Source organism: Ursus americanus, chromosome X (genome assembly GCF_024610735.1).
Source record: "Ursus americanus isolate L20-20 chromosome X, mUrsAme1.1.p, whole genome shotgun sequence".
In the NCBI taxonomy this organism is placed as follows: Eukaryota; Metazoa; Chordata; class Mammalia; order Carnivora; family Ursidae; genus Ursus; species Ursus americanus.
In genome coordinates, this window is record NC_142164.1 from 87,605,729 (window position 1) to 87,620,211 (window position 14,483).

The 14,483-nt window shown below is 39.4% G+C and overlaps 2 protein-coding genes across 9 annotated transcripts in view; one reads left to right on the forward strand and one right to left on the reverse strand.

Moving 5' to 3' along the window:
* CASK (calcium/calmodulin dependent serine protein kinase) overlaps nucleotides 1–14,483 on the forward strand; it is a 349,106-nt gene that overhangs the window by 170,980 nt on the left and 163,643 nt on the right. The window lies entirely within an intron of this gene.
* On the reverse strand, nucleotides 2,983–5,218 carry GPR82 (G protein-coupled receptor 82). Its single transcript, XM_045800688.2, has one exon. The coding sequence runs from the start codon at nucleotides 5,188–5,190 to the stop codon at nucleotides 4,180–4,182; it is 1,011 nt and encodes a 336-aa protein (XP_045656644.1). The 5' UTR covers nucleotides 5,191–5,218; the 3' UTR covers nucleotides 2,983–4,179.

Consider the following 14,483-nt stretch of genomic DNA (forward strand, 5'->3'; position numbering starts at 1 on the left):
TCAGTGGGTTTTTCTTGTCTTCCCCAACTCTTGGAGACAGCTTTACACTTGGGCGTGGAGAGACGTAGCATTCTTAGACCTTTCTGTGGCTCTGACCTACTGACATCCAGTTTTAATAGCTGAAGTTGAAGTTACACCGCTTCTCTAAATGCAAATAGCCATGCGCACAGTCACTTTCTGTTCCGAGTGGGACCTGTGCCCAGGAGGTTTGGGGGCTTGGTGTTTAGTTCTCAGAACTGTGCAAAACCCCATAGCCAGACAGTCATAGACACTCAGCCAGAAGCCTCCACCCAAGCATTTCTGCATGTGCTTCCTTGAAATGGTTTTCCTCCTAACTGGTGAACACGCCTGGCTGCTCTCTGGTCCCCTTCTGTTCTCAGTTCCCCTTTCACCTGCGTAGGGCCAGACTTTATAAACAGGTGTTCATCACATCACACTAGTTGCCATGGCATTGTGGATTTCATACAGTATTTCTTCCCCTATAGCTCTTGGTTGCTGACATTTCTTCTGTGTCTCTTATTCCAACTTTCAAGAGGTCACTCAGATTGTATAAAGAAATTGAAATTCTCATTAAAATGAAAACATGGGTTTTTTTTTATTCCTTATTATAAGAGGCACACTGATTCAGCTTCTGCATTACTTTTGTAAGGTTGAACATAATCCACATGTTCAGCTTGAATGTGGGGTTTTAATAATTATACTTGGAAAAATCTCTTGAATTCTAAGATCTTAAATTTGTCTTGTGTTTCTAACTGCTATGCTTCTCTTCTCCCACCCCACCCTTCCAAAAAAAAAAAAATCAACTCTTTGATTTAGAAAGAAAAGAATGAGGGCCGCCTGGCTGGTTCAGTCAGGGGAGCATGCAGCTCTTGATCTTGGGGTCATGAGTTCAAGCCCCATGTTGGGAGTAGAGATTACTTTTTAAAAAAAAGAAAACAATGCCTGTGTCTTTTGCTTATTAGATGTGAATTCTTTCACTGCTGCTCTCCTTCTGAGCCAGGGCAGCAAGCATGTATGATATGGCCAAAGCGTTTTCTCCTGTCAGGTATAAAACCTTTCTAGCTGTCATAACTCTTCCCATCGGTATCAATTCAATTTGAATTTGGGGGCAGTCAGAGGAAGGTCCGTGGCATTAGACTGCGGGGTTGAAATGCTTAGCAAATTACCAGTGTCCCTCTGTGCTGCCTTTGCAGTTTGCCAAGCCAGATTTCCTTTCAGCTTGTCTTCCCACATTTGTTCTCAACAATCCCCACCCTGCAGACTGCGAGCCCAGGGATAGGCTGGGAGAGTCCTTACCAAATAAAGGAGATTGACATCTTCCTCTTCCACCCAGGAAGTAGAAGCTCTTCCAGGTTGAGTAGTCTATCCATAAGTTTGCTTGTCTAGTCTTAATGGTTGTGTTCCCAATTAGTAGTTTGAAAGCCACCTTAATGAGAGTGTGTATGTGGAAAGGATAAAAGGGAAAACAAACATTTGTCATGCCTGTTTTCTGTAGTGAAGATATCTTGTTGGCCAACAAGCCAAAATTTGGGGCTTCTGAAATTATGTTTGACTGTAACCCGCGCATTAAAAACATTGTTTTTCTCAAACGAGTGGTTGCCAGAGGGCAGGGGAGCGAGGGATTGGGTGAAATAGGTGAAGGGGGTTAAGAGGTACAAACTTCCAGTTATAAAATAAGCTAGTCATGGAGATGAAAAGTACAGCATAGAGAATACAGCCAATAATATTGTAGTAATGTTGTATGGTCACAGATGGTGGCTACACTTACTGTGATGAGCATGGAATAATGTACAGAATTGTCGAATCACTATGCTGTGCACCTGAAACTAATCTAAATATAACATGACATCGTATGTCAGTTATTTTAACAAAAATTTTTTGAGCACAGTTTTTCTGAAATCCACACTTTAAAGGTAATTTAGAAAAGTAGTATTTCATATAAAATATTTACCATGACATTAAATGGCCAGTTTGTCAATTACACAAAAAATTCAACATGATTTACAGTTAAACCTGTTCAGAAAAGTATCTGTGGTGTAAAGATAAATATGGTGATAATAAGCTCAGGACAGAGAATTAAAATGGGAGTTTCCTGTCAGAATGAGTAACTTAAAGAGAAATTGCATACCTCTTTTCCTGCCTTTTTTAAGTATAGGAAACTACTTTGATAATATTTTATATCTTTTACTTTAAGTTGTGGCAACGTAAAGTGATGTTTTAATAATGATTTTTAGAGGAGATATATAGTGAGGTTTAGTACTATGAGATTTAATACTGTGTCGCTTACATAAAATGAAAGCAATGATTGGACACCTCTGTTTACAGCCAGCACTTAGGGAATCACCTAGAGTTCCCAGGTCTGCCTTTGTGTCTGCAAATTAACCCACCAGAGATCAGATCACTGCTATAATAGATGTACACTGTAACATTTGAAGCCAGCATGCATTTTCTTCAGGCTTTTTTCTGAACATTTTCTTCTCTCAGTTAAGCATTGAACTAAAGGGAAGTGGAAGGGAAATATTTACTGTTTGTTTTCTATTCTGTTTTAATGAAACTTACGCAGATATGTTAGAAAAACCTCTAGTGACGTTGAACACATGGCTCTTGGGGAATCTGTACAAGTGTATTGTTTCTACATTTTTAATTCGGGAACAAAACATGCTATGAGATTAAAGGCTTGGAAGTGCTGTGTGAACTTACTTTAAACCTCTTTCCAAGCACCGAAGAAATGACCACGAAGAGAAAAAATGAGTCTTTAAGCAGTCTGTAATGAAGTAACAGGTTACCATTAACATTTATTCAACTTCAGTTTCATTTAACTATTTTTGTCTGGTTCTTATCTGAGCAGAGAAAGTAAGTACCGTGGGTGTAGAAATGAAAGCAGACTACAGCTCAAAAGGCGCTGATGATCTTTTTGGGAAAATAAAACACATTAAAAAATTTTTTTTAATTAGACTGTATATAGCACAGAGTATAGTCCCCATCATTTAGCTTCCTGACAAGACTACATGAAAGAAAGAAATGACTGAGAAATGTTTACTGTTTAAATATTTATTTAGGTATTGGAGAAAATTGGGGTGACTTATCTATGCACTTCAGTTTTTCATTAGCAAATTGGCATCCTTTATAGTGGTAATCATTAAAGTACATGCAAAGCGTATAAGCAGAGTGCCTGGCACATAGCAAATGCTTAGTGAATGAGAGCTACTCAGAGTAGTAACATCATCTGATTTAGTAATAGTACCTATGAATTACGTAGTATTTTTCCATTCTACAAATGATGAAATTAACACTTTCAGAGGGTAATTTACTGAGGATTGTCTGGCTAAATAAGAGGTTCAGCTAGGATCGAACCCAGGGAATCTAACTGCAGAGCCCAGTCTCTCAACAACATTACTCTTATACTGCCCTTATTATTCATTCATCTATTTTCAAAAAAATTAATTGAGCATATCTACATGCCAGGTACCGTTTGTCATTAATCACATTATTTATATTGAATACAGAGGGAAATTTACAAGATACAATGAAGATAGGCATATAATGACATCGTATTTGCTCTTTATTTTGACCAAGCTTACCCCGAATATTTAAGTATACTTATAAAAACACCAGCTTAATAAATACTGGAATCAATGAATATTGCTTCTTGCAGTAACATAAGCAGATGACACAAGATACTGTGTTTATAAAACCTTGGATTTTTACACTTGTTATTCCTATATCTAGATAGGACATAAGCGAGATAATTTCTGATTCACTTTTTTTTTCTTACTCATTTTTAAAATTACCAACAAAACACTAGCCTTGGATGGGCCCTTATATTGCAACTACAAGAAAGCAGAAAAGTCATAAACCATTTGCTGCTTTATCCTACAGTCATGACATGTTGTGTTCTAAATAAAAGCATACAGTTGAGTTTAAAGAGAAAATGGTCTCTGTTGCTTTCCTATGCAGTGAGATCCTTTCATATGCTTGATTTTTGCCTCTGAGCATCTCTGCCATCTCAACTTGCAGTGTTAGTAGAGCTGTAAAGTGAATTTTATGATTATTTCTAAAACCAAAGAGGTTTTCCTAGTGCCTGCTTTCAAGCAAGCCGTGACCTGTTAATCATGTAGTTCAATATCCCTAGTAGCCTTATAAACACTTTTCTATTTGGTGGTGGTTTCTATTCAGAAGTCAACTATAGGCTTGTATATGTGGGGAGTCAGATTTTGCAAAGAGATTATATAGTGTCTTTTTGAACGTTTTATCTAAAAACAGAAATATAATGGGGTCTGTGCTACTTCTGGCTGATGCAAGACAGGTGAGGACATTTTTAATTTCAATTAAATAATTCAGTTGCTGACAGTTCTCGCTTCGGTGTAGAACATAAAAAATGGGTTTAAAAATGCTATATGGAAGGAAGCAAACTATTAGTAGAACCTGGATGACCAAAAGATGCCTTCTCACAGAACTGTAAGTCAGATCTTTCTCTATAATGGAGGTACAGGTCCTTATTTTTCTCAGATGGCTGACAAAAGAGTAGTATGATGTTAGTACGATTAAAAATGAAAATCCGATAAATGTGGTTCCAATGAGGCCTGCGGTCTGCGAGATCACGGCTCCCAGTTCCGTCTGCCGGTTATAGCACACACTCTCCTCTCCGTCTGTAGCCTCTACAACTGAGTAGTATATGATAACTGGAATAATTACGCCTAGTACGACTCCCCATATGTAAACACACAGTTTTCTAGCAAAGTTGGGCTGGCGAAATTTTTTCAGTAAATGGCCATAAAACACTTTCTCGTAGCATGAAGTGGTCTCTTGTACTGAATCCTTTTTCATTAAGGTTGCATAGCGGCTTATGGCAATCCAACTTAAAATTAAGAGGCTGACGAACATACTTACATGCATGGATAGAGTTCCCAAAAAATTGACCACCGTGCATTGTGCAGATCGATATTCCCATTGAAAACCTTTCAGGAAATAGATACCCATGAAAGGCATGGCACTGCACACAAGTAAGTTTGCAGTCACGAGATGTGCTAGGTAGATGTGCGTTGATGTTTTCTTGCCTATTTTTGTTAAAAATACCCATTGAGAGAGGGAATTTCCAAAGAGACCAATGATACAAAGGAAGGCATAAATGATAGGCAAAGCCATGGAAGAGATCCTGGATGGTTGAACACATGTTGAGTTGTTACTCATTTATATCAGATTTTCTTGCAGTTTTGTCCAGGAGCTAGAACAGAATGGCATATAGTTAATATTAAAATTATAGATGGTATTTACTGAATAGTTTTTTAAAAGCATTGGGTGAAATAGTCATGTAAATGTACTGAATGGAAAGGGGGAGTATAGATGCTTTCTCACCTTTTCTAATCACAGTCGTCCAGTGAAAATAAAAGTAAGACTTGATTATGGATAGCACCTTTGTCTAAAAAACAATTTGATACAAATAGTTAAAGGCCTGAGATTTATCATTCTTTGATTGGTTTTTTGCCTAGAAAGGTAATTAAAATACTTTAAGGCACGTGCAAGCAATACATGCAGGCCAAAGGAAAGTGTTGCAGAAGTATTTTGTGGCCACCTTCATAGAAGACTGATTTTTAATTATCACCTTAATTGTACATAAACTGTACATAAATACTTTTAAAAATGGTATCTTTTCATGGTGAAGTTAAAGCACCTCTCTATAATCTGGTACCATTAGCATAGTCTCATTTAGTATTTCAGAAGTAAACTTAGTCCTACACAAACAAATACTCAGACCAGAACCTGAATCGAACAGAAGGGAGGTATAGTGACCAAGGATAGGCCCCAAAATCCCAAGGTCTTTACCAAAAGGCATCAGTAATTTCCTATTTCAAATACTTAATGTTAAACCGCCATACTTTAATTTTTTTTAAGTTTTAAATTCTGTGTCAAAACCGTAGCTGCTATGCTTGTTGGTTAGAGTGCCCTCATGTATCTTTGTGTATAATTTTAGTACCTTGGTTTTTCAGAGAATATGATTTTTTTAGAAGATATTTTAATCACAGCATAAGTGCAGGCACGGTTTCTGCTTTTTTATGTCTTACTTTTGTTTTTAAGTATTTTTTTGTAGTAATCTCTACACCCAACACGAGGCTTGAACCTACGACCCCGAAATGAAGCGTCACATGCTCTTCCAACTGAGTCAGCCGGATGCCTGACTTTTTTTTTAAATCTTTCTTTTTTTTTTTTTAAATCTTTCTTTTTTTTTTTTTTTTAATCTTTCTTGCATCGGATGGTACACATGAAGTGTTGAAGAGTCACATACAAACTCTTTTTCATTATTTTGTTCATTCCTTGTTTCTTTCAGGTGGGAATAACAAGTTTTTGGATTCTGGTCAAGTAAGAATCATGAGCTCTATTCAGAACATGCCACGTTTTCTCTGTGTTTATCACCATAGCTTTCTAGGTACCACATTCTCTTTTATAAAAATCTAGAGTGGGGATTCTTTAAACCTTTTTTTTTAAGATTTTATTTATTTATTCGACAGAGATAGAGACAGCCAGCGAGAGGGAACACAAGCAGGGGGAGTGGGAGAGGAAGAAGCTGGCTCATAGCAGAAGAGCCTGATGTGGGGCTCGATCCCATCACGCTGGGATCACGCCCTGAGCCGAAGGCAGATGCTTAACCGCTGTGCCACCCAGGCGCCCCACTTTAAACCTTTTTTAAAATCACATTCTGTCTTTTGGTAAACACAAAAATGTTACCACACATCTGCCTTCTGAGGTGCCCCCAGCTCCTCAGAACTATTTCACTCTCTTCCCCTCTTCAGAGTCACCATTTCAAGTTTTGCATCATGGATTACAGAAATAAAGAGGGTTTTCTGTTTCCAAATACAATGTTATAGTTTTTAAATAATTTTTTAAACCAAACAATCCCCACACAAGGACTTTGAAAGCTTGAGGGCTGTACAGTGTCTCTAGATTCAGATATGGAGACCCTTCACTAATGTCTGCCAGTGTCTATCATTTTATTTCTTTGCAATTTTTATTTAGAAAACTGTCTAGATGCTTCAGAGCGAGTTTGTATCTGAATCCAGTGCAGCCTAGGAAATTGGAATCTGGTTGCAGTTAGTGTACTACCAGTTCTAAATACGTAAAGCCTGATCTGTACCTTGACTGATTTAAAAACTAGTCAGAGAGTGAAATAAGCCAGTTTCTTTCCTAAGAAAAATTTATTCGATCCAAGTAGATTTTAATATAAGAAATGGAGCTTCTGGGGTGCCTGGGTGGTTCAGTTGGTTAAGTGTCTGCCTTTGGCTCAGGTCATGATCCCAGGGTCCTGGGATTGAGCCCCACATCGGGCTCCCTGCTCAGCAGGGAGTCTGCTTCTCCCTCTCCCTCTGCCCCTGCTTGTGCTCGATAGCTCTCTCTCTGTGTCAAGTAAATAAAATCTTAAAAAAAAAAAAAAAAAAGGAAAGAAAGAAATGGATCTTCCTTTTATGGTGATAGTAAAGAAAAACACTACCTCTGCCTTGTGTAGATAATGCATTAAATACTAAAATCTGAAAAGGTAATAGTGCTTCTGTATTCACAGATCGTATTCCCCTTGTTTCAAACTAGCCCACCTCATATGGCATCTGCCATCGCCTATCACTGTCACCTCGCTTTGCTATTTTACACTAGCAAATACTTCCAAACAAAAAGGAGGGGGAAAGTCTCTGATGATCAGTTTTCAAAATTTAAACATTTTAGTTCTATTAGAGTTTTTATAGAGTTTTAAGCTAAAAGTAAGTGATCAATCTTACCTGCACAAGTAGTTTACACCAGGCAAGGCTCTGTTGTTCAGGGCAGGGGTGCTAAATTTTAGACTTAAAATTCTCCGACCATCCAGGATCTTTCAATTCCAGCCAGTGTAACCAGATTCTTGCATGACACCAAGTACAGTGGGGGAAAAAGGAAATTAAACAGAGTATTGAAGAAATTCAATAGTTATGGTAAATGTAGCAACTACCTCTCAAAAACCTCATTTCTCTATTTCTGTGGTGGGAGGAAGTTGGTGGACAATATATATATTGTACTTCCTTATGATCATTTCATGAAGCAGCTCTACCTCAAGTAGCTTTATATTAGCATGTTTGGCTGAAGTTAAGTTCAAAGGTTTAGTCCCCATAGCTAGTTTTATCCTTCACCGTGGTAGAGGGAACCACTTCATAGTCACCAAAGAAAATATTGGTACAGACTTGTCTGTAGAGTCGCTTGTGGACGTTATATTTGCAGTTCATCTTTATCAAGAATAAAAGGAAACAAAACCCAAAGTTTTCTTACCAGTAGCAGCTTACTAGAATTAGGTATCATAGAGCTAGAATAGAACTTCATGATCATCTATGGGTACAGACCCTTCGTTTTAAGGATAAAAAAGTGAGACCCAGGATGCCTGGGTGGCTCAGTTGGTTAAGCGTCTGCTTTCAGTTCAGGTCATGATCTCAGGGTCCTAGGATCGAGTCCCGCATCAGGCTCCCTGCTCAGTGGGGAGTCTGCTTCTTCCTCTGCCCCTCCTACCCATTCGTGCTTGCCCCTCCCCCTCGCAAAAATAAATAAAATCTTTAAAAAAAAAAAAAAAAAAGAAGTGAGACCCAGAGCAGCACACTGTAAGTACAGACTGCACTCAGGGATTTGTGTCCCAACTTGGTTACAAAGTGAACTAACCGGTTCTACCTCCAGCTGCCCTGGGAGCCCCCATTCAGATTCAAAGTAATGTACATTGTTTGGAGCATTTCATAATGGATTTGGGGAATCCCGGAAAGTGCCAGAATCTGAAGACCAAATATTCCTCATAAAATGGATAGTTACATCATGTTATAAAGAATCCAGTTTTATATATAGGATTGTTGAATGAGTCTACGATCTAGTAACAAAAGGAAAGCTCAGTGTGCAGCTGAGGAGCCAGACTTGCTTCACATGCAAGTGAAGTATGTATGGTGAAACCACCGGGAGGGAGTCTGAGAATGGGAACAGAAATCTAATTTCATCAAACCTGAGCACTTCAAGTTATCAGTAAATCTTCATTTAAAATTAATAGAAGGACCTTCACATCTCACAGCCAGTCAATTCCTGCAGCTTCTCCCACCACCACCACCAGTAGTCGCCATACTTATTGAAAGCTTATTATGTGCCAGCCATCCTGGTCTGTTTTATGTGTCTTATTTCATCTTCACAAGACTGTGTGAAAATAAATAGTATGAAATATATTATAATAAATATATATTATATATATTCAATTTAAAGGTGAGGAAAACAACCTCAGGTCACATAAGTTGCGTAAGATCATGTAGCCATCTGTCCTCACAACATGGTGACTGGCTTACATACACACACACAAACACACACACAGCAAATGATTCAAGAAAACAAGACTGTCGCCGCAATATCTTTTTTTTTTAAATCTACCCTCTTAAGTCAGCACTGTCACTTCTGCAGTATTTATCTTGGTCACACAGAGCCAGCAGTGATTCAGTATGAAGAGGTAAATAGCAGGAGGTGATGATTATTGGGAGCCATCTTGGAAACTGGCTACCACAGGATGTCAGTCAACCTTTGGACCAGGGAAGAGTCAAAAGTACTTCTTAAAATGATTGTCAGGCAACTAACTGATCATTTATTGAGCAAGAATGCCTGGATGGGTGTACGTTTTGGCATTTCTTCCTGTCTCTTGATTTTAGTGCTCTGTATTAAACAGTGTGATTCATTTAATGAATGTTTATTGGAGTTCCTACTATGTTTCTAGTGGTGTGTGGAAGTCACAGAAGGATATTAGCCACAAGCTAACATAGGGTCTGTGGAAATTCAAGAGCGATTCCACAAGCAAGCCAAGAATTCAGATTAATACTGTGATGTGTGATACAGACTTTAGATGCTTTACAAATTAGAAAAAGGAGAAAACCGTGAATCATAATGGTTCTGGAAGGCCAAAGGAACTAGAAGGAAAGAGAACACATGCTAAGCTATAATTCTGTGCTAGGTAGGGGCTGGGCAGAGCATTTTACATAAAAGAGCTCTAACAGTGGGTAGTAGAGGTCCCATTTCACACGTGAGGAAATTGAGTTTGAAAGAAGTTAAATAGCATGCCCAAGGCGACACAACTGGTAAATTAACTTGAAAGCGTGTATATTTATTTTTTTCAATCTCATCCTCTACCTTTGAAAGCGGAAATAATTGGCCTTTCTCGAGGGTTAGTTAGTTGTACCTGGTGGTATTTCCGGTAAGTAAACTGGGGTCCAGTTTAGAATACTTTTCACTTTGTTCAAACAGGGTTTCCTGGCCTATGCTCTAAGGTAGCAGAATCGACTATGGGAAGAATCAAGCCCAATTTCTAATCTTTGGACTTCATGCTAAGTTGTATCCTGTCATTAGCACTATAAATTCTTTATGGGGTGGTTTTTTAATTCCTTAACTGAAATATAAGGAATTTTCTAAGAAATGCTACAACTGGAAGAAAAGTATAAATGTCAGAGCATACAAAATTAACCAAAATATAACTTGTCAGGTGGAAATTTCGAGGATTACAAGTGCTCTGTACAAGTGGCCCCCTTGGACTTTTCTCACTCAGGCCACCAGTAGTTCTCTTTGGTTTCTCATTCATCTTTCCCTTCCATGCCCTCTGCTATCCAAGTGCAAATGCTCTTGTCCAACACTTCTAATTCCTTCCTACATCATCCGCCAAACACTGATCTCCTGGGTGTTCTGCTCTGACCCTTATGATTTACTTCTCGAGGTGTTAGAGTAGTTCCCCCGGAGTATAAGCCCTGCCTTTTGTTAAGTTTCCTGCTTTCAAGATATTTGTGTGAGTGTCAAGTGAATGTTTTTCACTCTGGCCCAGGAACTCATTTGGTGTCGTTCAGGAAGAATGGTTCAGAGGGCAGGCATGTGGTCATTTATTCTGACAATCTGTGGTGAGCTGTGTACAGCAAGGGTACATGAAACTTTTCCTGACTCACGTGGATTATAGGGGTCAGAATTAGAGTCCTTTATCAATTTCCATCAGAGCCAGAACCCAGAGGACACAAGACACATCACTCATACCTGAACCTTACTGCATCAACTAGACAGTTATTTTAGGCTGGTGTCTAAACTGGCTGCAGTTAGCCTTTTTGAGTACTTTTTCTGACCAGTCAGGAGTTCGGGGCATCGGGAGGCCTGTGTGCAGAAAGAGCAGACAGGCCTCACATAGTCTGTGTTAGATAGAGCATCGCATTCAAAAGATAAGTGGTTCTCCAAAAGGGGGAGGGGCAGTGGAAGCCTTTTATCCAGTTCAGTGCACACCCGAGGCAGTGGTTACCTTTAGGAGGAGTGAAAGACAGACCTGTTACTCAAAGCTGTGGTTTGTTCAAGGCTCGCTGAGCCCCCTGCTCCCTTCAGGATGTGGTGTCTGGCCACAGCCCCATCTCCACTGCACTGCTCACAGGTCCTTGCTGCTACTGCGAGCAGCTGTACTTACGGCTGTCCCACCCTTAATCAGGGTTTCAAGAACTTCTACTTTGAAGAGCTGATTTCTCAGCAAATCGTGGGAGTATCTCCCTCAAGAACTATTTTTAAAACAGCAGAAATTACAGTCCAGAGTTTGAAAGTTTATAATCATGCAGAAAAGTGATTAGCTTTGTAAGAAGGGTCCAGTGACAAAATGTAAAGGGACCTACTAATCAAAGTTTCATTATACTTCACCTTTGGCTTTGTCTTTTCATATAGGTTTGCATGCACCAGATAGACATGGTCTTCTAGAATTGCACACCACAATAACACTGTAGCAGTCTTGGTGGCAGTCGTAAGAACTGGAATGCCCTCTGAGGCGGCAGAGGGAAGTAGATGGGAAATTAGGTTTAGGGAAGGGAAGAAACTTCAGCATTGGATTACATGAGGCAAAATCTTTTTGAGGACAGTCAAATTTTGAATTTCAACATCTTTGAGTCAATTAAGTTTAATTCATTCATATCCTGCTTCAGAACCTACTATTTTTTTTTTAAGGTTCTTTGAGGGGCGCCCAGTCGGTTAAGCGTCTGCTTTGAGCTCAGGTCATGATCCCAGGGTCCTGGGATAGAGCCCCACATCGGGCTCCCTGCTCAGTGAGGAGTCTGCTTCTCCCTCTGCCGCTCTCCCTGCTCGCTCGCTCTCTCTCTCAAACCTTTTTTTAAAAAGGTTCTTTGAAAAGCCAAAAGTAGAAAAATTTCTGAAAATGAAACATTTGATGATAGAATTCTAAAAATAACTTAGGCCATCATATTTCCTGGGTTCAAGATATATCCCTACACCTCTGTCCTGGGAAACAACACCTCAGATTGCAGTGAGATTTGGGGAACTGAAAAGGCATCCTACATCAGTTCCCTGGGACTCTCACCACTGTCCGTTTCTTCCCAAGACCAAGGTTTCCTGGTCAGTTTATTACCAGTCATTTCTTTTGGATTTCTAGATACAGTTTTCTTGAGGTTAAGTCCCCTGCTTGATGTCACTTCCTCTCCTTATTCAAGGGGCAAAAAGAGAGATGTGAAGGGAAGGCGAGGGACAGTTGGGTGGCTGAGGTCTTACCTCCTGTATTGTTAGTATCTAGGTTCAGTTTCTCTTATTAAGAGCCCCAAGTACTGAAGTATCGAACTTTCCCGAGAACTGCTTTTAGGAAACTTATTTATAAATGGCAGCCACTGAAGTGCTTTTTATATATATTCAATCAGTTTTTAAAATATCTCTGAGCTAGATACTATTCTTTTTTTTTTAAGATTTTATTTATTTATTTGACAGAGATAGAGACAGCCAGAGAGAGAGGGAACACAAGCAGGGGGAGCGGGAGAGGAAGAAGCAGGCTCATAGCAGAAGAGCCTGATGTGGGGCTCGATCCCACAACGCCGGGATCACGCCCTGAGCCGAAGGCAGACGCCCAACCGCTGTGCCACCCAGGCGCCCCTGAGCTAGATACTATTCTAACTACCATTTTCTAGATGAGATTTAGGCCGACAGAAGAGAAACAACTCGCCGATGGTAATAGAACTGCTATAGCGTAGGGCTTCGATTTGGACTCGGGCCGTGTGACTTCAGAGCCCATATTCTTAGCTGCCACCAGAATCTGGTTTATTGTGTGGGGTAAGGTGACCAAGTATTCCCAGTGACCAAAAATGTATCTCACTTTTATACCTGTGTGCAGTTTTCAACCTGGAAGTTTATTAACTCCTGCCAACTCCCCATTGTAGAGGTACCTTTTTCCCTTTGTAACGTGGTAAGTAATCAGAGGGTCCTATTTTGAGACTATGTATTGTTTACCTTTCACTCAGTTGATTTTAGCATTCATTGATGATCCTTGCCTAAATCAGTTCTTACCTTGGAGGCAAGATATATCAGATTTGAAGCAGTCACTTGAAGGCATCACTCTAAACAGATCTTGGTGTCAAGATAATTCTCAAATGGTGCTATCTGTGGCATGGCTTCTAATATTACCATATTTTCTCTTCTTCCCTGTCCTCCATCAAAACCCAGCCTAAAAGGTATCGTTTTAATAAACCAACAAATAAAGCATTGAAGCCAGGAAACATAAGTTCTCTGGAGTGCCATACCTCCAGAAATACCTGGTAGAGAAAATTGGACAAAAGAAACGGCAGTTAAATGCTTGTGCGTGAGTCTGCAACTCATGCCTTTGGCGGTGCTGTGGCCAGCAGAGGGCAATGTATTACCAGCCCTAGTTAAACCTCTCTTGCAATTAAAGGCTGAAGCAGAAGCTGCCCACGTTGCTCTGTTTTCCAGCTAGAAAGTTAAAACCATTTAAAAGCTTGTGTTTTTTTTTAAGTTCTAACAGCATGATAAACATCATTATTTTGCTAGCTGAAAAACATTTTAAATGTGATAGAGTAAAAGTAATTGTATGGACAAGGATTTCTATCCTTAAGATGAAAACCCATTACCACGCCTCTGCCTTTAACGGGATATGTCCTTTGGGGACCTTTTTGTTTTGTACCGGTGATTATCACAAGAGTTGCCTTTGTAAAACACTCACAACTACAGTCATCCTAGCAGTAAAAAGAAAGGCTGACATTTTAGTATGTGAAAGTTGTAATCATATCGTCTAGTTTTATTTAGCTTTTTTTTTTTAAATCACAGCAATTCTTGGACATAGTTTTTAAAAGTCACAGAACACTGAAAGGCTTGTAGTGAAAACATGTCTATTAATAAATATAATTTAAAGCAAATTTCAGCTAATGAAGAAAGTATAGGAGAAGTCGCTGTTTTCTTCCCCTGTACAAGTCCTTCCTCCTATTGGCTTAATGAACTCTGCAGATCCTTTCATTTAAGAAACCCCCTAACCAGTTGCCTCGTTATTTCCTTCTCTCCATCAGGGGGGAGCATATGCTTGTTTTTATCTCCGAGAACACATGGTTTGCTTAAATCTTTAATAACCCTGCCACTCCCTACCCTACGCTGGCTTGGAAAATAGGTATCTCTCTCTTCCTCACACACACAGCTTTCAAGTAAAAGAATTAAAGGCATTGTCT